The following is a 24,405-nucleotide window of genomic DNA, read 5'->3' on the forward strand; positions in this document are numbered from 1 at the left end:
GCCCCGCCCCGCCGCCAATGAGCGGCGCCACAAGGGCTTAGGCGCCCGCGGAGGCCGCCTGTCTCGCCCGGAGGAGAGGCGCGAGGTGGGACTCGGGCTACAGCGAAACTCTGGCAGCAGGGGGACGTGGGCGACAACGCCAAGCGAGGAGGGGGACAAACCCCACACCTGGCAAAACTCGGCCGCCAACTTCGCTTCTAGAACTTTCCCGCCGCTGCGCGGCGGCGGGGCGGGGCTAGGCCTGTGGGTGGGCGGGGCCAGGCAGGAGGGGCGGGGCCCAGCAGGAGGGGCGGGGCGGGCTGGAAGTGTTGGCGGCGCCGCGCGGCGGTTGGGCTGTAACTGCCGTCTCCCCCTTGCTCCGCCATGGACGCGCGCAAGCTGAGCGAGCTGCGGGCCTTCGTCAGGCTGTGCAAGCAGAACCCGGGCCTGCTGCACACCGAGGAGTTGGCCTTCCTCCGCGAGTGGGTGGAGAGGTCGGTCACGGGCCGCGCCGCCGTTGATGTGGCCGTGAGGGGGGAGTGGAGGGGGAGGGATGATCCCGCGCGGGACGCGCTGGGGGGGGGGGGGAGGGGGCACGTGTCGGTGCACGGCCCCGCTGCGTGGCTGGGAAGGGGCGGGGTGGGGGGCGCGGGTGTCACCGCTGCGGGTCAAGTCCGGTCCCGGTTCCCGGTGTCTTGGCCGGGGAGCGGCCCCGGTGCGCTGCTGCTTTCGCGCCAGTGCCTTTCTGCCGCGCGGCGCGGTTACAGCTCGAGCCTTAAAAAAGAATATTGTTGTTCTGTTTGTGGTGGGTTTTTTTTTATATATATTTTTATTCCTTTTATTTATTTACTTATTTTAACTCTGGCTATTCCTGTTGCAAAAGCTTCCCCCCCGGCCATCTCTGTGGCTCAGCTTTCCAGGCTAGAAAGCCCCAGAAGTAATACTTAAAACCGAGCTAATTCTCGCATTATGCAGCAGAGTTGGCTAGCCTGTCTTGAAAGGAGATGAGTTTGCTGGGAGGTGAGTGGCGTTCATTTACATCCTGGTACCCAAAAGCATAAAATACCTGGCAGTTTTAACAAGCGGGGTGGTTCCTGGCCAAAGCTTATTTTTTTTTCCTCTTGAAGTTCCACGTATCAAGTAGTTGAAATCTTGTTCCCCTGTGAGGCTCTTCAGATGTGCGTTATTTACACTGCAGATAGTCCCTCTGTGCACGTGTGGCCTGTCTGTAGCAGTTGTTTCTCAATATAAAGGTATCATCGGATTCCACCATGACCGCCCAAACCCACCAGGTTGGAAGGTGTGAGGTCCTTTGCTGTCTGCAGGGAACTCACAGGACCTCTGTATTCAGCTAAGGTTCCTCTGGCTTTCAAAGCTACGACTCTCGCTACTCTAAAGGCCTCTGAGAAGTGAGGAAAGCCCTTGCAGATACACCTTTTATGAAGAGAGAAGTGAAAAGATTCTGTCTAGTGACAAACTGGGATTTGTTTTACAAAATTTTCTTTAAATTTTCCTCTGGAAGTATTTTAATTGTACTTTCTGCTGTATAGATCTTGTAATTAGCTGAAAAACTAGTGGGGCTTTGTGTGCATGTATATGCACGTAGGGGCATTTCACAGTATGTCATATAATGGAAATGGCTAAAATGATTTTTTTATGATGAAGTTTATACTTTTTTATGCATCTGAATATTAGCGTGGTTGTAAAACCACTTCTGTTAACTTCACTTATTTTTGCGGTACTCACAGTAGCTGCACGTATACCTAGGAAAAAAATGCGTGTGCATTTTGTCCTCCTGCAGGTCTGTAGTTGCTTTTGATACTGTGTAGAAGACTTCAGAGTGCCTCACCCTAGGTTACTTCCATTCTTCTGTTGTGTAATTTTGAAGGTGTGAACAGGATATTTTGGGAGGGAGAGGAAAAACACTGACTTCTTTTGGCCAGAGGAAGCATTAGGGGCTGGAAAGGTGATCATCTGATTTCTGACTTTCTCCGTGTTAATGGCTCTAGCTTCCAGATTAATTTTGAGAGATTTTATTTGGTTAATAAAAGGGCGCCTGTATTAGAAGTATAAAAATTAGGTTTTGAACTGTGGCATTTTTTTCATGTAAAATCTTCACTGATATCTTTATCTCAGAAGTTAAAAATGTTTCAAAGTAGAAGCTCCTGTAGCTCTCTAAGGTTCTCTGGTTTTCTTCATGTTTGAGCTGAATATTTAGGTAAGTCGTAGATTTGGATACTTGGAGTGGTAGCCAAATTACTTCTCATGTCAAACAGAAAGTCTGGTGAATTCTTCCCCTCTTCCCTTCCATATCTGTGCTGTTTGCAGCACTATTAAGTGCATTTATAGGGCCTTCTCATTCTTTGGAAATTGCTTGAAACTTAGCATGGCCTGGCTTCAGGTGGGAATAAGGAGTCTGGTATCTCTGGCAGGTTTACTGGTATTAATTTGAAAGATATAGGTGTAGTCACTAAAGTAATGTTGCGAGCGATTGCAGAATAATGATTAAATTATACTGAAATCCGTCATTAAATATTTCAATGAAAATTCTGTTGATTTATTTGATTTTTTTTCCTTAAAGCTGATGATTTTAACTTAGATTATGCTAACTGCTCATAAAACCAGAATGAGATGCTTTATTTCTGACTAGCTGTTAATACTGCATCATGCAGTTATCTTCTAACCTTTTTTCTGTCTAGTTGTATTTAATTTCTATATGGATGCTCTTTGTATAGAAAGCATACACTAGTGTATGGTTATGTTTGGAAAGTGTTTTGACATCCTTCTTAGTCATGTCTGGTTTTTCATAATTGCATTAAAAAACAAATGTTTTGACTTGAAATGTTATGGAATGAGTCATCAAAGGGAACATGTTTTGAAAACCTGTAACTGAGCGAAGAAACAATAGCAGTCCTTGAAAGGAAAGCACAGAATCCCTAATTGATCAACAGGGCGTTTTGCCTTTTTTTTTTGGTCACTGTTTTGCTCAGGTTTTTTGACCTTTTTGAATTTGTGATAATCCAGTTTCTCTCTAAAGATAATGTTGCTGTTAGTGATGAAAGTAGACGCAGAAATACCAGTTGCAGTTCTTTTAGCAAGTCATAAAAGCAGCACTTTTCACTGTGCTGAGTGGAAGCATAGGGTCATTGTTGCAATAGAGTCCCGGCAGCTCTCAAAAGTTGTTAGTGGATTTGCACAACTGTTTTAGCACAAAGGTTTAATTTAAAATCTTTCGTGTGTGTGCATGCCCTATTTATACAGCTCAGTACCTGCCTTTTCCTGCAAGAATTCCTCATATCTGTATATTGTTGAGGTTAAATACATTGCAGACTTTGCACACCCTTGCTGTGTGTTTAATCACTGTAATCAAATACTGGTTTAAGGGGTGATTTTAGAGTAACTTGCCTTCAAATTGTTCTGGGATTGTAACTGTAGATTCAGTAGAGGATAACTTATAGTAAAAACATTTTCAAGGACTAGGAGTGAAACTGTTTAGCTTTGGAAGTTCATTAAATACTGTATTTTGAAATGTGTGTGTATATATTAGTTAAACATTTGTTATAGACTGTTCTAAGCATGGATAGTTTTTGGGGGAGTGCGAAGAGAGGCGACTGACCAAGTTGTTTCAGCCCTGAGATGGTTCAATGTGTGATGTAAAATCAGCTGATCTTGAGACCGATAATTTGGAATTGCTCTAGAATTTGAATCCTGTGGGGTTTTTTTAGGTTGAGCTGCTCTTAAATACAGTATTGGAAGCTGGGAATGTTATTGACCTTTTTGAGTTAGACGGTTTAGAGGGTTCTCAGTCTCTTTCTAGTAAACCAGGTTTTGAAAGAGTCTTACTGTGTTTGTGTGTGTGTTTTTTGTTGTTGTTTTTTAATAAAGGGTTGCCAACAAGCATTAGATGAGTCTTGTGAGCTTTGTGTTAGCCTGGGTTTTAGTTATTAGCACTACTAAAATGCTTCAGAATTTGTAGTTCCATTTGTGCAGGAGAAGTTTCAAGACTCCCTTAGACACTCCCTGCAGTCCTAGAGAGAACTTTTATTTTTACAGACTGATTTTTACAGACTGGTAGAGGATTATATGTCTTATTGTCAGCCTACGAGGGCAAAAATTTAGGAGGAATGGTTACTACATGTACTGTATTTTTTTTGCCTACTTGTAGAATGATGAATAAGACAGTTGTTTAATCCTTGTAGTATAACATAGACTAAGCAATGTCAGCATTCCAGGGACACATCTAGATTTTTGCCGTAGCTTCAGAAGGTGCCTTTTTTTTCAGAAGTCGTGGTATTTTTTTTCTTAACAGTTTATCCTTGTAAACTAGAAGTGGTATAGTGCTGTTTGTTTGACTTTTGCTGCAGGGCCTGGTGCCAGGACCTGTCAATCCTGCCACCTCCTATTCCTTCTTTACCCTCTCTCCTCCAACTCATCCCTGTCCCCATCCTATCCCCCCATCCAGGTTTGTTTTTAGCCAGTTTGGGGCCTGACTGTGAGACGGTGCTGGTGACAGGTGGTAGGAAAGAGGGGAGAATGTGGCTGCAGCAGCTGGACTGGAATGAAGAAGCTGTAGGGTTTCATCCTTCAGATAAAGTTTTATGTTGCACTAATTCCTGAGAGCAGATATCCTGCACCCTGCCAGTTCCTCCTTCCACTTTGCCCACTGCCTTCTCCTTTCCCCTGCATCACATCTAACCACTTTCGTGGGACCCCAGGGAGTTGGTCAAGCGCGTTGGCGTTGACAGAAATGTTTTTAGTTTTGTTTTGTTTTCCCCTTTGGAGAGCCTATGGCCAGAGCAATTTAAAACTATTAGCGAATGAGAGTGGATGGCAGAGGATGGATGGGAATGGTAGTCCTTGTGTCAGCCTGCCATTAGGTATGATCAGATGTTGTATGAAACAGAAATAAGCCAGTGCTTATTTCTGGCTGCTAACCAAAGTTGCTATAATGTAGAAGTTTATTCTATATTAAAAGAGTGCTGTCAATACAGAGGATGCTCCTTAACTTGTAGCTGAAGAAAGGCATGAATATTGCAATACGTAAAAGAAATGGAATAGTTTTCTAGGCAACGATTTTTTGCTTGAATCATAGAATGATTTGGTTTGGAAGAGACCTTCAAGATCAGCCTGCAAGGGGGCAAGGACACCTTCCACTAGACCAGGTTGCTCAAAGCCTTATCCGGCCTTGTCTTGAACACTTGCAGAGATGGGGCATCCACAGCTTCTCTGGGCCGCCTGTTCCAGTACGTCACCACCCTCCTCATGGTGAAGAATTTCTTCCTTCTATCTAATCTAAATCTACCTTCTTTCCATTTAAAACCTTTACCTTGTCCTTTCACCACTTGCCCTTGTAAAAAGTCCCTCTCCAGCTTTCTTGTAGGTCCCCTTTAGGAACCAGAAGGCTGCTGCAAGATCTCCCTGGAGGCTTCTCTTCTTCAGGCTGAACAACCCCAACTCTCTCAGCCTGTCCTCATAGGAGAGGTGCTCCAGCCCCCTGATTGTGACCTTTGGACTTGTTCCAGCATGTTCGTGTCCTTTTTGTGTTGGGGGCCCCAGAGCTGGAAGCAGTACTCCAGGTGGAGCAGAGGGGAGAATCACCTCCCTTGACCTGTTGGCCACATTTCTTTTGATGCACCCCAGGACATGGTTGGCTTTCTGGGCTGTGAGTGCACATTGCCGGCTCATGTTGAGCTTCTTATCAAGCAACATCCCCAAGTCCTTCTCTGTAGGGCTGCTCTCAATCCATTCTCCGCCCAGCCTATATTTGTGCTTGGGATTGCTCTGACTCATGTGCAGGACATTACGCTTCGCCTTGCTAAATTTCATGAGGTTTGCTCAGGCCCACTTCTGAAGCCTGTAAAGGTCCCTCTGGATGACACCGCTTCCCTCCAGCATATCAGTTGTACCACACAGCTTGGTGCTGTCACGTAAGCATTTTAGGCAATTAGGGATCTCTTAAGTTGTTTGATTTCTGTTCCAAAAGCAATTCTATTTTTAGTAATATCTATAATAATAATACTTAGCTTTGACTTAAAACATATGTTTTAAGGAGAAAATCCATTTTAGCCAAGGAGGCAGATTTTCTGTATGAGAAAGGGTGGGAGGGTGATGTGTGATGTGCATGACTACAAGTCCCACTGGAGTTCTAGGTGAAAGAGCCAACAGAGACAGTGTGCGTTATGCTACACTAAGAAAAGCCTGCTGAATGTGTGCTTTCTATTTGCTGGTTTTACAGTGAATTGGATCATCGTGTTATGTGTCACAACAGAATGTGGAGATGATTCGCAGGATTTGAATTGATAAAATACATGCCACTATTTTGATAATCTTACTGTTTTTTCTCTTCTCTATTTTGCCTAAAAGCATGGGAGGCAGAGTACCACCTGCTCCAGCCAATGCCTCCACACAGGAGACAAATAAGGTGAGATACAAAGAATCTGTCATTGAAAACGTAACATTTGGACTCTCTGCAAAAATTACTGAGCAGGAGAGGGGAAAAAACTGGTGTCAGTTTTCACTCAAATAGGGTAGGCAAATATGCCAGGGTGGGTGAATGTGGCAGTGCAGTCTGAAGCCTGCCCATTGGATGACATACATGAATTGTTTCAGATGGCTTCCTAGTTTGTTTCAAGTGTCATCACGCTCCATTTCCCTAATCCTGAATGCCTGATGTTCTGTGCGATGCAAATGCCAAATGAAGTCTTGATTTCTTTTTTATGTCCTCGCTGTTTATATACCTGTTCTGTAGTCATTAGCAGATTAAATTTTAATCTTTGCATGAGAATAAATATTAGTGAATTTGATACGTAATTAATTGAACAATCAGCTTTTTAAGGGAGTATTGTGGAAGAGTTTTTTGTTGGCTTTTGTTTGTTTAAGGGAAATAATGAATTTGGATTGTAGGTATTCATAGCAGGATTTTCCCAAACTTGAAATTATTTTGGAAAAAGTTTTTTTTAATTTTTTTTTAACAAGACAGTGGATGCTCTAATTACTGGCTAGTTAAAACTGTATAGAGCGATTTTGTAGTGATATGTAGTGGGTGTAGTCTGTGACACAGAATATCAAGACAAGCAGCTTATGTCTGTGATAAAGCAGGATGTGCTAAGTTACGGGATTCAGAGGAAATCAGTAACGTAGTTAGAAGTTGAGAGGAAAACATTTGACAGAACAGTCTGTGTATAAGTGACAAAGATCTCTGACCTTGGCAAATGGAAACAATATTTTAATTGTTGACACCAGTTTATTGTTCAGTGCTGAAGGGCCTTAACTTAATAGTATTAGATAGAGAGAATTTTTGATCCAGAGGATGTGTGAGGGAATGGAGGAAGATTAGAAGGTTGGTTAGTATTCATTGCAAAACTGGTTCTGAATTGGTTATTATCTGGATTATTTGGCTTTGATTATTGAATTACACAATTTGAAAGACAGGTTTTACCAAAAGTAGAAGCTCATCAGTCAAAATTTGGCCTCCAAATTATTTGCATGCCTGATAGACTTAACGTGAGAGGAGAAATAAGAAAAACTGTTCAGCTGTAGAGCTGTTCGATGCTTTGAAGATTAATTTTGGATTTTCTGATGCTATTTATTAGAGTGGGACTAGAATATATGTCAGAAATAATGTACCCTTATAAATGTGTTTCTCTTTCAGGGCAAAGCAGAGGAACAGCCAGAGGAGCCAGCTAAATCGCCTGAACCAGAAAGTGAAGAGAGTGACCTCGGTGTGGAAAACAAATGACTTTATCACATTTAATCAGTTTAAACGTGATTCTGGAAATCTTCTCTCTGTTTGTAAATGGAGCTTGATCTTGTGTTGTTTTGTTTTTTTTTTTTTTCCCCAGAAATTGACAACGAGGGGGTGATTGAACCAGACAATGATGACCCTCAAGAAATGGGAGATGAAAATGTGGAGGTAAGCACAATATTTTCAACATCTGTGGCAATAGAAAAGCTATGGAGAGGTTTTGAGTTTAGTCAAGGATAGCAACTGAGGAGGGGATGAGTATTAGCAAGGTAGCCAGCTATTGTAGCCAGCTATTGCTGTGGCTCTTTTTCTTCTAAATAGAAAACTTACTGGCTTAAAACCACAGTCTTTTCTTATTCAAAGTAAGAGTCCATCAAAAAGTTCAATGAGGAAAATAAGTCAGAAAACACAAAAAAACAAAACACCTGTGAAAACTAGATATGTAGAAATATGCCTTTATTCAGTTTCTCTTTTGAGCGTTTTCTAGCTAAAATAATGGTGGCTAATGTCTCCAAGCTGAAAGCAATTTTTTTACTATGATTTTAATGCAAATTAAAAAGATTCTGGAATCAGAAAACTGGAGTTCTCTTCTTTGGCACTGTCTTAGCATGGTAATTCTGGCCTCGACTCTACAGCTTTTGGGCTTTGTGCATGTTTTTAATTTTCTTTATTTCTTTAGGTAACTGAAGAGATGATGGATCAAGCTAATGAGAAGAAGATTGAAGCGATGAATGCTCTAAGTGAAGGTGATAAGTTGCTTTTTGGTACATATTCAAGGGCATTAGGTTTAGTTCTCCTTTTGAAAAAAGAAAGGAAATATCTTGGACCATTTTGAATGCTTTCAGGGAGGATAAAACCCACTCTGTTGGATACCCCAAACTACCTAGAACATGAAAGCTTCTTTAAGTACTGTCTTTCCAATGTAGCTGTAGTTTTGGGCAGGGAGAATGAGATACTGTGGCATCTTAATTACAAATTGATGGTTATAGCACTTCCCTACATATTACGATTAGTGTCTCTAGTGGTTTGTCTTAGCGCAGTAAGAAGCTATGTAGTAAAGAGGTGACTTCCTATTTGATTGCATACAAAGTTAAATGTACAAATTTAACTGGGAAAAGTCTTTCCTCCCCTCCAGCGTTAATTTTGGAGTTTGTACTTCAGTAGCATAGCAAGAGGGAGAAATTTATTTTCCTGTGTTGATAATCTTCAATTTAAGAAGTGCCTAGGGACAGAACACCCTGTAAGGCAGGTTTGGCAATTTAGATGTAATTACATTGCATAATGATTGAAACTTTACTGCTACTCATATTTAGGTGAACTTCAGAAGGCTGTCGACTTGTTCACGGATGCCATCAAGCTGAATCCTTGTTTGGCCATCTTATATGCCAAGAGGGCAAGGTGAGTCACTAAAAGCTAGTGATTTATGTTTCTGCCTGTTCAGTTATTTTACTGAAGAAACCTAAATGTAATGGTAACTTGAGGATTTATGTAAACTTAAACCACATGGGGGAAAGAGAAAAGTACAATTAATGCATTTTCTTCTACATGGGATTAACCAGATTTACTGAAGCAGCCATATAAAGAATCTCGATAATAGAGTAACAGAATTATGTTATGAAATGCATTACAGTAATATGGCTTTTGGTATGTTGAGTTAAAATAATGCTGGATAACAAATGTTTGTAAAATCTGAAGATTATTCTGGCATTGAGAGGGTGATTGAAATCATGTCTTGTTTCGATGCAAAATAAATTGTGGATCATGTAAATTCTCTCGCTGTTGTACCTGCTCAGTGAATTTGTTCACTGGAAAGTAGATTTGTTTTTGTTCAACAGTCTATATTCGAACAGGACATACTATTTCTCAACCCATTCAATATTCACCTTACTGCTAATTACATGTACCAGGCTGCAGATGACACATTTGGAACATTGCCAGATTTGAAGTGTGATAGCCCTAACTTTCATAATGCACAAATATATTTGTCTTCATCCTTCTTGAGGAAGGCTGGTCAAGTATGGGCTGCAGAAGTTCCCACAGATTTTTTTTCCTTGTTTTACACAAAAAAAAACACATTAACAATGGATGATGTGGTAGTTCAGTGGATCTTTTCCATAGCAAGGTATAATTCCAATAAATGTTCTACTTCTGATGACTTCTTTGTGATTAATTAGTGTCCTTTAACTGTTCTATTCTACTATGCCTTAACTGATACATGCCTTGCTATTTTTTCATTTCCATATCAAAGTTTTTGCATGTACCGCCACTTGTGCACCTTAATAAATTATTGTTGTTGCTGTCATAGTAGTATTTTTAAAGCCTCTTATAATGCCATATTGTCTCAGGACTGGGATTAGAAATTAAAAACAAAGGTGTTAGGAAAAGTTTAAAAGTTACTTCAATTTGGTCTATTGTAGAAGAAAGCGAACAATATATTAGGATATGGTAAAACCTGCAGTATAACAGCAGTGCTGAAGTGCTGTGAGTAATCCATCTTGGGTGGACTTGGCTTTTGGTTTGGGGAGTGGGCTGGTGTGATTGGGAGGCTGGGGGGTGTGATTGGGAGGCTGGGGGGTTTTGTGCAGCCAGCAGCCCTGGAATGTCTCTCATTGGCAAGGTGTAGTTTTGAGACAGTTTACTTACACATTGTCCGCCTCTTTGTTTCTAGAAGACAATGTGCCACTTTGTGCTTGCTTTATAACATGCCTTAATGATGAAGTTACTTACAGGCTGATAAATTGTTTTCAAGTAGATTTAAAAGGGCAGAGGTTCTGACTTTGAGTATCTTGAATACCAAATACTTTTTAAATTCAGGATTTTTTTTTTTTTTAGTGTTTCCTACAGAAATTTTTAATTTTAAATGCCTGACCCTCTTAAAGTACTGTCCTACTAGTTAATCTGCTATGCTTGTGCATGGTAAAATGTGCAGTTATTTCACCTAACTGACAAGGGATTAGGGCTACTTTCTGGATTTGAGCTTTTGTTTTGCCTCTTCTAAGTTTTGACTCATCTCCTTTTGTAGTACCTGATTGTTCTAGCCATTCATCCTGTATGATAACTAGTGCTTTCTTTGTCTTACTGTTTTAAAGACCATAGTAATATGGCATGCATAATATTAATGTTGTTTTGTTCAAATTGCTAGTTTCCATTTGCTGTAGATTCCAAACACCATGGAATTGAACAATACGTTGCGTTTCTGTATCCTCTCCTTGTGCACTAAAGTTGTTCTTGCTGGCAAGGTTCTAGTCTGAACAATGAATGCTTTTGTTTCTTGCTAATGGTTCACCTGCAGTGAGGGGGGGGGGGGGTGGAACTAAATTTTGGTGACTTCGTTATCACTATGAAATCTTTTTGCACTCAGCTCCTCAAATGTATTCTCTTACTAGGTTGCCTGTTAGTCATCCAGAATTATTTCCAGCTTAAGTTAGTAGCTTGGTATTTCAATACGTACAATCAATGTTCCCGCAGTGTTTTTGTGAAACTACAGAAGCCAAATGCTGCCATTAGAGACTGTGACAGAGCCATCAAGATTAATCCTGATTCGGCACAGACCTACAAATGGAGGGGGAAAGCACATAGGTAATGAACTGTATCTATACTTGGTATTGACTTACTTGGGGGAAACAGTTTTGTTTATGCATTCTCTCCTTCTCTGTGTCTCTGAACTGTCTGTCTGGTACCTGAGAGCAGTAGGTCTGCGCCAAAAAAATTGTACTGAGTGTATGGCTTCCAGGAAAGAAAGGATGATGGTGATTTATTGATGGCAATTAATAGTAATATTTCTGGTGCTGCCTTTTTTTTTTCAAAATGTATCTTCTTATGGCTTACTGCTGTTCTAAATAACATTTGCTAAAGATTTTAACTTCTAGGACTATGGGTTTTATGTGTTTGGAGGTCTTCTCTTTTCACTTAATTAAGTTTATATTTACTAACCTATAATTCTTAAACATTTTTCTGCTGACCTTATTCCATTAGATCCTAGAGCTCTTTATAAAGTAAACTGCATAGTTATTAAGGGAACTGTTTGTTGCAATTGAAGAGTCGTATTAAGCAAGCAGCATAATTACTTGAAACAGCATTAGGCCAGTGTGCATCCCCGCAAAGTAAAATTAAACTTTTTTTTTAAATGACAATAAATCAACCAAAACCAAATAAGGTGACAGTTCTTAGTCTGTATAAAAATGAAAGCAGTAAATGCTAATAGAACTTTTTTTTTTTAAAAAAAAAAAAAGGCATTTTAAACAATGTTCTGAAAGTAGCTTGTTAGTGTCTACAGTTTTAATAAATGACATGGAAACTAAGAGAAGACTGGAGCATAGTTTGGATTAACACCTTTGCTTGTAAGCAGAAGTGATTTGACCATTTAGGAATACCACCATTTGCTTAGGTTTTTTGATTATCAATGGTTAAGAAGTGGACACAGTAGCTTGTATGATCCCTTCAACTAAGACATGGGGTATTCAGTTAGCTAGGATGTTTGAGTGCTGAGTAAAGAGGGTCTGCTTAAACTTCAGGTAGTAGTGGTGTAGACTTGTACAGAACACTGAATGTGTAGTTTTACACATAATGTGTCTCTAGTGATGTGGAGCATTTTTATTAGTGTGCTTCATGTTTTTAGGTAGGGTTCCTTCTCCCTGTTTAGACCCTTCCTTGTTATAGCAAACAACAAAACTACCCAATTGAGGGGGTTTTTCCCTCATTGTTAAATCAAGCAAATGTTTTTGTGAGGTTATGAAGCAAACAAGTATCCTTTAATGTGTTCAGGTTACAGAAAACACCATGATCATTACGCTTTAGGCTTCTGTAAGTCTGTATAGATGCAGGTAAAAATAATGAATGCCATGTAGTTGTAAATACTTTAAAGAACTATCAGAGTTCAGTTTGCTTTTCCCTCTGAATGTTGGTATCTTCTGAATTCCAGGCTTCTGGGTCACTGGGAGGAGGCCGCTCATGATCTTGCACTTGCTTGTAAACTGGATTATGATGAGGATGCTAGCGCTATGCTGAAGGAGGTGCAGCCGAGAGTAAGTGGGGAGGCGTGATGGAGGTCCCTCCTCTATTTGTTTGAGTGACATTGCTTGCTGCTTTCAGATTCTTCCAATATGCATAGTCTTGTGGGAATGGTTCATGTGTCATCTGACACTTCAGACTGAGTTTATAAATACTTCTGTCTTCAACCACAGCTGTTTACGGCTGTGTGTAAAGGAATTGAGTCTCTGTGTGTTGTGGTTTAAACCCAGCTAGCAATCTAAACCAAGACAGCTGCTCACTTACTCCCACCACTTCCCCAAATAGGGGAGAAAATCAAAAGGAAAGAGAGAAACTCATTGACTGAGATCAAAATAGTTTAATAAAATAACAAAATGATACTAATATACTATTACTAATACATGTAAAATGGAAATAGAGTATAAAATAAAAGATACTTAATGTAATTCCTCACAAACTCCATCCACACTGAGTAGCCAGTCCTGGGAACAGAGCACTCTGGTCCTGAGCAGCCAGTCCCTGGGGAAGAGAGAAGAAGGCACAAAGATCCAGAGCCCACTGCAGAATGGCAAAAGGCTGAACTAAAGGAGCTCCTGAACAGAACTCATTTGCAACAAAGCAGAACAAGAATGGGTCTCCCCAGCCAGAAAACCCAACTCTCATGAAGCATGATGCCAATGGCAAGGGATATTCTCACTGATCAGCCTGGATGTCAGTCATAGTCTGTCCCATCCATGCCCCTCTTCCAAGCTGCCTCACACCTGTAGATATAGAGCACAGAAAGATATTGCCTCTCAGACAACAACTGAAGTAACAGTAAGTTTTTACAATCTCATCATTCCAACTCAAAACCACTGGAAAGTTACTTGAAGAAAAACATTAATTCTGTTGCAAGGTGTTATCTTGTTCTCAAACTAAATCTGAGGAATGGCTGTGCTAGCTACAAAAAAAAGAGTTTCTACCTTCATGAAGAAAATTAACTCCGTTTCAGAGAAACCAGCACACTGGGGTTGGGTGTGTAACTGAACTATGAAATAATACGTTCCTTCATAAAATCTAAACAACCTGAAGCAGTTGAAGTTTGCCAGGCATTTTAGAATCTAGACTAAAAACATTCAAAAGAGCAAGAGAATGCTGATAATGGATGGGTTTTTTTCCCCAAAGATGTTTATGAATTGATCAAAGCTTCATCCTAAATGTGTTTTACAAAGGAAGAACTTTGCTGTGATTTGTGCTTTCATTAGTCTGCCCCATGAGGGCAGCATAATCTGTGTAAGACTGGTTTTCAGCGTTGACCCTGGCATTCTTCTAAGACAGAACTTCAGTGTAACATGTATAAGACCGTTGATAGCAGGCTTTCTTCTTCATCTGTTCTGCATATTCCTTTCAAATGATTGACAGATCACAGACTGCAGCTGTTGTATTAGGTTTACACCACAAAGTTTGGGGGAGGTAGAGACAGCAGGGCTCGCCTCTTCTTAGAAGAGATGTGGGGCTGTCCCTTTGTTAGATGGAGCCAGTTCCAGCTGCCTCCAAACCAGGCTCATTGCTGGTGAAAGCTGAGCTGGTCAGTGACGTTGGTGCTGCTTCTGTGATAACGTATTCAATAAAGGGTTAAAAAAATGCAGCTCAACAGCTGTGAGAGGGAAATAAATGTGACAGAAGCAACCCTGCAGACACAGAGATGAGCAAAGAAAGGACGGGGAGGAGGTGTGCCAGGCGTGTGAGCGAAGGTTCCTCTGCAGCTCATGGAGAAGACCATGGTGAGGCTGGCTGTCCCCCTTGAGCCTGTTCAGGTCCATGGTGGAGCAGATACCCATCCTGCAGCCCATGGAGAATCCACACTGGAGCAGGATCCTGGCAGAAACTGGAGCCCATAGAGAGAAGCCTATGCAGAACCTGTTTTTCTGGCAGAAGCTGCAGCCCACGGGGAACCCATGCTGGAACAGTCTGTTGTTTAAGGACTCTGCCCTGTGGGGAGGACCTGTGTTGGAGCAGTTTGATGGACTGTCCTGTGGGGTAGAATCCCATGGTGGAGCAGGAAAAACACATGGGGAGGAAGGAGTGGCAGAGGCACGGTGTTATAAACTGACCACAGACCCATCCCTCTACGCCGCTTAGAGTGCAGGGAGGAGGTGGAAGAGTGGGGAACAAAGGAGTGAAGTGAAGCTTTAGGAAGAAGGGGGCTAGGGGAAAAATGCTTTTAGTTATGTCTCTGTTTCTCATCATCCTACTGTATTTTTAATTGGCAGTAAATTAATGTTTCCCATGTTGAGTTTGTCCATGATGGTAGTGGATGAGTAATTTTCCTGTCTTTATGTCAAGCCATGAGCTTCTCCACCTTATTTTCTCTCCCTGTCCTGTTGAGGAGGGGGAGTGAGAGGGTGGCTTAGTGAGCATCTGGCAGCCAGCCAAGGTTAACCTGCCACATGTATAAGCATTCCTGTGTCTAACAACTTCAGCGTTCAGTTTTCTTGTCATGTCTTCATAGAAGACACTGTCTCCTACAAAACAATAATGGCAACCATCTTATAACCTATTAGTTGTCTGCGTTGGAGACTGTTGATCTGTAGTAAATGTAATTAGGTCTTAATCTTTCTTGTAAGAAGTATACTTAATGCTTGGCTGAGGGGGAACCTTTTATTTCCCAGTTAATCTGCCCATGCACAGAAACAGCAGAGTATGTCTGTGATACATTGAGTTGTAGTTGGCAACTGCGGACATCTGCATATGTAGCTCAAAGAAAAAAATGTATGATCTTTTCATGGGTGATTTTTTTTTATCTTTAATAAGGGAAGATGATCTGTTCACCTTTATTCACTTCCAGCTTTCATAGTGCTTTTTATTTTGTAGCACTTCTAGCTGAAAGTTCAAGTCAAATTCTAAAAATGCTTAGTTCATTATAACAGTGAAAATCAAAACTTTGGAAACTCTTTATGCTTCATTTAAAAAGCAAATGAGAAAAAAGCTTACTTACCTCTCTCTTAATGAACTATTAAGTGCCCAGTACATCAGGTTCTGATAACGCATGCTGCATTCTGTATCAGCCAGTCCTGCTGCCTGCATTGTGCTTTCTCTGGCAGATGTACTTCAAGAATGATGTGGTATGGAATGAACATCTCCTAGCTAAAATAACTTGTATTGAAACTTCACAACTTAAAATAATTTCTTCACTTAAAGAGTATTCTGAAAGAATAGAAGAGTACCTGTTATAGTAGTAGCTAGTATCTCTGTTCTTGAACCTTGACTTTTTGCTGTTTTTTTTAGTTACATGGTGATGCAAGGTAACCATCATACAAAACTTGTGGAATCGTGAGCCATTTTTTGTAATGCTGTATAAGGATATGCTTCAGGAAGGCAGCGCTACAGTTAGTTTTCTATTGTTATATTGAGTCTTATGGAGTTAATTGCTAACTACTCTCTCTACTGGGGCTTGTACATTTGATAGGCTTGAGAAAACGTTAATAATAGGAAGCAAACTTTTTGCTCACTAGCCTTTCTTGGTTTGGTTCAGGGATTCTTTGGACTGCTTATGTCCAGCTGTGTATGCTGCAAAGGCATCTGGAACAGCAGTGACACTACCTGAAGTGTGTGTGTGGAGGGGGAATGATATTTCCCTGTTGTTGTGCTAGTGGAAATTCCCTTTTCTGGGGAAGTTGTTGGTTTTAGCCCTGAAGAAATTAATATTTCAGCATAAAAGCACAAAGGGATGTAGAATTATAATGTGTTTAGGTTTTAACTATGATAAAGTCTCAGATCTCTATAGCAAAAAAGTAATGCTGGAGTGCATGTTTTGGTGAATACAGCTAGGGCTGAGTAGACATGAATAACTGATTGCCATAGAGAGGAATCAGCAAATGGCTCCTAAATCAAAGGGGGTTTCAGGATGTGAAGTCAAACCTTGATTTTTAAGAACTGGTAAAAGCAGATCGTTACGCTTACATATATTTTGTATTGAAATATGTTGTGTGATGTGCTACAAATGTATACAAAATCTCGGTATTCCATTGTAACAGGCTCAGAAAATTGCAGAACATCGCCGAAAATATGAGCGGAAGCGTGAAGAAAAGGAAATCAAGGAAAGAATGGAAAGGGTGAAGAAGGCACGGGAGGAACACGAGAAAGCACAAAGGGTGAATACTTAGGATTTAATATTTCTTAACAATTTGGAGAGCGTCGTAGTTATTTTGGTTAAAACAAATTGCAGAGAAGAGTTACTTTTAAGTCTTCAAATAAAATTTTAGGGAGTTGGTTTCTGTCTTGGTTACTTGACCAGTAATAAAATCTGGAGAAGAGGGCATTGTACTGCATCTGCTTTTATTGGTTATGGCAAAAACAGGCCCTAGAATCTCTTTCTAATATTGTATTTCAAGAAGTCAGTTATTGTATGACTGTGCCAGAATAGTTTTGATTTGAAGTGCTAAAGTCTCCCAAAGTGGGAGGTTCTAAATTCAGGATAATATTTTGCTGCTTTTCCTAATTTCCTGACACAGTTTGCTTGCCTTTTCTTCATGCTTTACTTATATATTTTAATGTGTTGGGGGTGGCAGTTACTTCTAAAAATGTAAGTTAAGGAGCTAAAACAAATCATAGAGTTCATAGTCAGTAAAAACGTATTCTGCATAACTTCTCTGCAAAAACATACTAAAGTAAGAGTAGAGTGCTGTTTCTTGTCAGTGGTTTTGTACATAGTGGAGTGCTTTGTTTATTGTGATAGTGTACCTGCCTGAAACAGTCTCAGCTATTTTTTTTTGGTCTTAAAACGAGTTGAGCAGTAGAAAATGGGCTGTAGTTCCATTGCTTTTTGTGGAATGATGTGCCTTCATCTGCAGGAGGAAGAAGCAAGACGACAGGCAGGAGGAGCTCAGTTTGGTGGTTTCCCAGGTGGCTTCCCAGGTATTTTATTTTTAAGCACCAATATTTGATGCAGAAGTGATTGTTATTTCCATGTGGAGTATAATAACCACAGTTTTTATAGCATTTATTCTCAAGACAGGGAAAAATATTTTCTGAAGTTTAGAACTTGTCTACAAACAACTCTTTAAGCACTAGTGGGCGGAGGGATGGGATTTTTCTTAGAGAATTGATGCTGGGTAGCAAATAGAATGAAGACAGACATCAGTAATGATGGATAATGTAATTATATGGTGCGGTGTTTCCTTAATAGTATGCACTGAAAAAGTAGTATAAAAGTGTTTTCTAAATTACACAGGGTGCCTTGGACCCATTCTGCTTAAGAACAATAGTTCTAGGTTGAAAACTTTGATTGAATATTAGGGAAATCTGTGCTGGTTGTAAGCTATTGTTGACCATAAGAGTTTCTTAAAGCAGGTAGTGCAGTTTACCTTATAGGAAAGCTGTCCTTGAACAGTTCCATGAAAATCAGGCTTTACATGTTATTTGGGGGTAAAAGAAATTGGGGAGAAACAAGGATAAGTACTAACGCTCTTGAAGATTGGGATGTAGCTGAGGTAGGCTGTGTGCATGCTCCAGCCCGATCAGCTTGTCAGGAGAACCAAAGCGAGACTGTATCTGCTCTGCTCAGCACAGCTGGGGTGGCTGCTGATTCAAAAACACAACTTCAGACATTTGCTTCAAGGATTTGTTTTTTCCTTTGGTACAATTTTTTCAAACCTAAATTTCTGCCAAATGTGGAATGTACCTGGGATGTACTACTATTGATCTGCCTTCTTTTGCTCTGAGTTGTTCACCCCAGGCATTCAGACTGCTTATGTTATTGAGCTTGAGACTTACCTGATTTAAGTTAACCAGAAAAATAGCTGTATCTGTGTACAAGGTACTAGAACCTGACACTCATTACAAGCCTCCTATTCAATTTGGTTAAAAAAAGCACGGATGAAGTAAGATGTAGGTCTTCACAGAAAGAGAAGGTAAAGATCTCGCTTTCCATTCACTGATGCAGCTGTAGCCTTATGGAAGACAGGGCTTTAGAGATGTGGCAAAGGAAGTATGTTTTGGTCTCTTAGTAAGCCTCCTTTATAGATGAACTGTGTGTATTTCATCATGTATTCTTCTTTTTCATCATGTATTCTTCTTGTTTTGGGTTTGCAGGTGGATTTCCCGGGGCTATGCCTGGAGGTATGCCAGGTCTCAATGAGATTCTCAGTGACCCAGAAGTCCTTGTGGCCATGCAGGTGAGTATTTGTTATAATCAAAGCTAAATGTTCTGAACGAGAGAACAGTGCCTCTGAGCTAAGGGAACGAAGAAAGATGTGAACTTCGGGGTAGCAATGGGATGCTTTCTTATTTCTGTTGTGAAATTCTTTCCTTGCATATGTGGCACCAGACTGTCTGGAATCAATGTTAGCTATTTTTCAAATTGATGGTAGCTTAATTAAAGGTGTCCCTCCCCCCAGCTCTGTACTTGCCTATGATAGGAAAAACTGTGTGCTGTATAGAGTTCATCTCTTTTCAGTCTCTTTAATGTTTATGGTTATTTTCCACGTGGTATAATTCAATTGCTCCTTTTTGGGTGCACACACATTGTGGTGAGATAATTATAGACAAACAAAAAATGATTAATATTGTTGCAACACAATACATTACAATAATATTGAGATGAGAATTGCCTTTCTATGTTGAGGATTAAGTGTTTGGTTTATGTCTGCATCTAGCAATTTCTAAATTAATCTTAAAAGCAAACTTATTTCCCCAGTAGGCTTGATTAGTTGCTCAGTGTCGTGACTACTTTTACACAAGAAAAATATTCCAGCATATTAACTAGAACATATCCAACATCATCAATTCTAGGGGCAGGTGGGCTAGGAAAAATCTGAGCTATATAGTTACATTTGCATACTAATATGATCAAATATAAAAGTGTTTTGTTACTTTCTCTGGATTGCTGTGGTTGAACTACAGTTATTTCTTGTTCCCAGCTCATTGAACAGCTATGATCCCCAGCTAAATAAAAGCATCACAAAGGGGCCCTTATTTGGTATGCCCTGAAACCACAAAAAAGGCATCACTTTCCATGCAAAAGTTCATGGGTTTCTTTAATAGTTTCTGGTGGTTTGAAACACACCTCTGTGTAGGCTGCCACAGTTGGTAAGGTTGACTTGCATCCAAACAATCAAAAAAAATCCTATGACTTGTGTTGAGAAAAAACTTCTTCTCAATGAGGGTGACAGACACTGGAACAGGCTGCCCAGGGAGGTTGTGGAGTCTCCTTCTCTGGAGACATTCAAAACCTGCCTGGACGTGTTCCTGTGCGACCTCATCTAGGCGTTCCTGCTCCAGCAGGGGGATTGGACTAGATGATCTTTTGAGGTCCCTTCCAATCCCTAACATACTGTGATACTGTGATTAATTACCTGGCTAATTTATACTGTAATAAAGGAGTTTGAAATTAGAGTTGCTGAAAACAGAGCTTTGAGGTGCAGCTAAACATTAAGCACTTGCCATGTACCTTTAAGAATGCTCCATTGCATGCTGAGTATATGTACCCCAACATAGAGTAGGAGTCTGCAAGAGTGTGTGTCGACGGAGTTTCCTGATAACGCAGGCAGGTTTTAACATGTAAAACCTGTCAGCAAAGCCTTGTCTCTTGCTGACCTCTTTTGTACAAGGTTTACATCTATATGTGACTTATTCAGCATTTCACCTATGTCTGCACTACCTTCTTTTCTTAAAGTGTTCAGCTGACGATGTTCTGGACCTTTCTGAATCAGCAGTGTAAACTCTAGCCTTAAAAGACAGTAGTTTGTACTGCTTGGCTTCTGTTCAGTGCAGCTATGGAATATGGTGATAGATAAGGGTAGTTTGCAGCTATTACGTAGGTTATCTGAGGTGTTACAAGAAAGTCTGCGGACACTGAATCACCCAAGTCTCTCCTGAGTTGTTAATCTTAAAATACTATTTAAACTGACAGTATGTTGAAGCTTTTCATAGCGAGCACTTAACTGCTGAAATTGGAGTTTCTCAAGAGTGTAGACCTTCTTTTCAGTCTCTTTAGACATAGTGACTGTCGTCTCATCATCTTCCAGGCTATTCTCAATGAGCTGACATTGAAATATGCCTGTTTCTTTTAACATCTTGGTAAACCTTACAACTGCGTGTGCCTGAACATGAGCTAGATTAAACTGGTTATGCTGTGAACTTGAGCTTGTCATCTGTAGAAGCAACCAAAGAACTGGATGTAGCTGCCTATGGACAGGTTTATAGAGGTTATTGCCCATCAGTAGCATAAAGATAAGAATCTGTGCAAACTAGTATAAAAACATCTTTCTTGATGGAAAAACTCTATTTTTATAATATTGATCATCAATGTGAAACCTTGGATGTATTAAACATTTTTATAAACAGAGTCTAAGGTTGAAGGCTTCCAGGGAGTTGCACATGTACAGATTAGTTTGTTATGAATTTACAGGACCATAAAACACATAGCGTAAAATTGGATATTTAACACTCATTTAGGTGTGCTTCGATGCAAGCCAGTGACTAAGCTTACTCAGCTTTTTGTTCCGGATTCATATACAGGTGAAACCACAGATTTAACACCACAGCATGATCTGTATAGTCACATGCCCCGTTTTGAAATCGGAAATTCAAGAAGGTTGAAGTTGTGAAAGTTGTCTTTTTTTCTTTGTATAGGATTTCTGTGAAGTGGAGAAAATTTATCTAATGTCTGTTTTCTGAACTTCAGCATCCTATTTTTCATAGACTCCCTTTATATGAAAGAGATAAAAGAATTGTAAATGCTTCTAACAAAAGATAAGGCTTGACTCTTGGTTCCAAACATGCATAAAACATGACTGAACCGTGTGGGTGATGTCAGTGGAGTCCACACCTCCAGTTGCAATTTTGGATCAGGCTTGTTAAACAGCTGTTGTCTGTGTCTGATGCTAGAATAGATGAGGACACCAGTTGGTTTTTGCTGGTTTCCGAAGAATACATCTGTGGTAGCAATGGGCTAGAAATCTAAGGAAGATTGTATCTTTCAGTGAGACTACTTAAATGTGCTAGAAAGAATGGCAAATTAAATTACAGCTGATGCAGATGATTTGTATTGGACATAATACACTGCTTGTGCTTCAGCTGGATTAAAGAAAACTTGAATCCTTGTAGATGTTGCTTATAATGGAAACATTTTTCCAGGCTGAGATGTAAAATCATTCTATAGAAATTTATTAAAGGGCACTGTTGAAAACACGCACATGTAAAATGAGTAAAACTAGCTCTAGTTTAACAGCAGCCAAAGGTGTACTAGAAGTGCACAAAAAAGTACTAATTCTTCTCATACTAAAAAGAGAAGATGAAGTTGGTATCCTTTTGCCTACTGACTTTAATGTATATGTGAATGTATTTATTAACTGCAGCACAGTAGTGTGATGAGAGAGAACAAGACTCTCTTTTTTGTGATTTCTTAGAGGAGGTAGGGAATGGCTAAGAACTAGATGCATTTTTTAAACCCAAACATTGCCACATCATCTGCTCACAGTCCAGCACATTAAAGTTTCTACTGTAGAAGAAACAGAGGTCAAAGGGTTGAGTAGCAGCTATTGCTCTAAGGAGGGTTATTGTATCGTGCATGCTACACACACACAGCTCCTGCTCCCTTCAAAATGCATTTGAAGATGCCTGAGTAGAAATAATCCAGTAGGAGTGGCTGTGTTTGGCTTCTATTTTGGGGAAAAAGAGCTGTGATTGCCCTTTTCACACATTGCACTATTACTGTAACAGCTTCAGTAATGACTCTGGTGTTTACTGATGCAGCATTTACAGCAGGCACTGTATAATTGTGTTCTTTTTAGAGACCTGTTGCCCAGAACTCTGATCTAGTCTTGTCATGTTAAAAGCTGAGCAAGACTGGGTTTGTGTTGGAACTATATAACCACTAACTTTTGTACACTTGCTTTATAAATGCCCTAATATTTTTGCTTTTTGTCCTGCAGGATCCAGAAATTATGACTGCGTTCCAAGATATTCTCCAGAATCCTGCAAATATGTCCAAGTACCAGAACAAACCCGAGGTCATGAATCTCATCAGTAAATTGTCTGCTAAATTTGCCAGTAAACCATAAAATCCCTGGTTCCTAAAAATCATATCTGAATGGAGAGGGTTGGATTTGGCTAACCAGTGTTGCAATAAAACCATTGTACCTCTGATCTTCTGAAGAAGAGAAATGGAGTGTTCTAAGGACAACTGCTTTCTAGTCCCAAGCATTGACTTGGTTCAATGATTGGCTTATCACACTCAGATTATATTCAGATGACCTAGTTTCAACCATCTCTCCTTGTCCGAGAGTTGCAACCTCCTATTATAAGTATTACAGTTTCCTTCGAATGAACACTTCTGTAAGAAATTATAATATTCCAGGAGTGTAAGATAAAAACCTGCTGTTCTGTTGTTTTGTTTTGGTTTTTGTTTTGTTTTTTTAAATTACTCTCAGTGAGCAAAGAGGAAGGAACTTTAACAGTTGAAGTCCGTTTTAATCCCCTTAGGACAGAAAAGTTGGCCTAGTCACAAATATCAAAGGTGGGACAAGTCTGAAGAATTAACTGGATAAAGTAATTGTCTGCTGCAAATACAAGTCCTTATTTTCTTTTTAAATGGATGACTGACTTTATATAGCTATTAAAATTATCAGTACAACCATGCTAGCTAGTTACACACTGGAAGTTCTGCAAATAATGTAATATTTTTATCACCACAACTGTGCAGCAAAGGTGTAATCCTATCCTTTGCATAACCTGGCATGAAGTATTCATTGTAGAGGCCACAGAAGTTTTGTTACTTGCTCAATACTTGTCCAGCACCTTTACGTAACATTTTATTTATCACTCTGGGTATGGGAAAGCAGCTTTACTGTCTGTGCTTGTGCTCTTGTTCTTTCCCAGTTGGCAGGTCCTCAGCTGGTTGCACTTGCCCTTCCTTGGGGCCGTGCTTACCAGGTTTCATCTATTTGGAAACTTTAGGGAAGGAATCTTGTTCCCATCACTACCTCTGTCCCACTGAAATGCAAGCCATGCAGAACATGTAAATGCAGAGTTACAAATTGGTGAAGGGGAGAATACCCAAAAAAATTGCAGCTCTGGGTTCTGAATCGGTTTGAGTCCTTACATGGTTATTGATTAAAATTTCTCAGCCAAAGTCCCACTGTCTGTTTAGAGGTGATGGCTCTTCCTTTGCTGCATACTGTAGTCTTCCACCTATTCTTGTATCCCTTTCTTTAAAAAAAAAACAGCTGCTGTTGGTTCATACTTCCATGGTTTTGAGGCTTGTGATATGGAAGAGAAGGTGAAGTAACTGGAGCAGACAAAACATTCTTCTAACACTTGCAGATTAACAGCATGGGTGTTCTTGAAGCAGTGTCTGTGCTGCTGATGTTCAGTTTGTCTGCCAGTGAAGACAGTTGTTGCTTCCGTTTGTCTTAGATAAAACATCATCTTTCTGTGGGAAAATTACCATAGTTACCTTTTCACCACTTGAGTCTCAGCATTTGTGTTCCTGTTTTCTAATTCTGTATCTTAAGTCATAACTGATGTTACCATTTTAAAATATATTTGGATTGGTGTAGGAACTCAACAACAGTTGCAAAAAATAAATCCCCAAATGCTTTTTCTCAAACTAATGACCCTGCAGAATGAAATGTGAATCTTTTTGCTTAAGAAATATAGTTCTGAATACTTCTCTCAGCCTTTAAAAATAAAGTATGGTTTTGAAAAATAAA

The 24,405-nt window shown here is 40.0% G+C and overlaps 1 protein-coding gene across 3 annotated transcripts; it reads left to right on the forward strand.

Annotated features, from left to right (window-relative positions):
* The first annotated feature begins 5 nt into the window (after window positions 1-5).
* On the forward strand, window positions 6-24,405 carry ST13 (ST13 Hsp70 interacting protein). 3 transcript variants are annotated; one of them, XM_065046485.1, is made up of 12 exons: window positions 6-85; window positions 6,343-6,400; window positions 7,631-7,700; window positions 7,821-7,891; window positions 8,403-8,469; window positions 9,037-9,121; window positions 11,192-11,302; window positions 12,645-12,747; window positions 16,729-16,845; window positions 17,545-17,608; window positions 18,785-18,867; window positions 22,627-24,405. In XM_065046485.1, exons 2-12 carry the CDS (start codon window positions 6,344-6,346, stop codon window positions 22,753-22,755), a joined length of 957 nt encoding a protein of 318 aa, XP_064902557.1. In that variant the 5' UTR covers window positions 6-85; window position 6,343; the 3' UTR covers window positions 22,756-24,405. The 3 variants fall into 3 exon arrangements, with proteins under 3 accessions (XP_064902557.1, XP_064902547.1, XP_064902563.1); XM_065046475.1 differs by lacking the exon at window positions 6-85 and adding an exon at window positions 257-473; XM_065046491.1 differs by lacking the exon at window positions 6-85 and adding an exon at window positions 611-999.

This window comes from Columba livia, chromosome 1, assembly GCF_036013475.1.
Source record: "Columba livia isolate bColLiv1 breed racing homer chromosome 1, bColLiv1.pat.W.v2, whole genome shotgun sequence".
Taxonomy (NCBI): domain Eukaryota; kingdom Metazoa; phylum Chordata; class Aves; order Columbiformes; family Columbidae; genus Columba; species Columba livia.

Bases quoted from the DNA above. Each gene is read 5' to 3' on its own strand.
- ST13 (XM_065046475.1), top strand. From the start codon at position 364: ATGGACGCGCGCAAGCTGAGCGAGCTGCGGGCCTTCGTCAGGCTGTGC. The intron at 474-6,342 runs GTCGGTCACGGG...TTTGCCTAAAAG, and splicing joins CTCCGCGAGTGGGTGGAGAG to CATGGGAGGCAGAGTACCAC. The intron at 7,701-7,820 runs GTGTGGAAAACA...TTTTTTCCCCAG, and splicing joins AAGTGAAGAGAGTGACCTCG to AAATTGACAACGAGGGGGTG.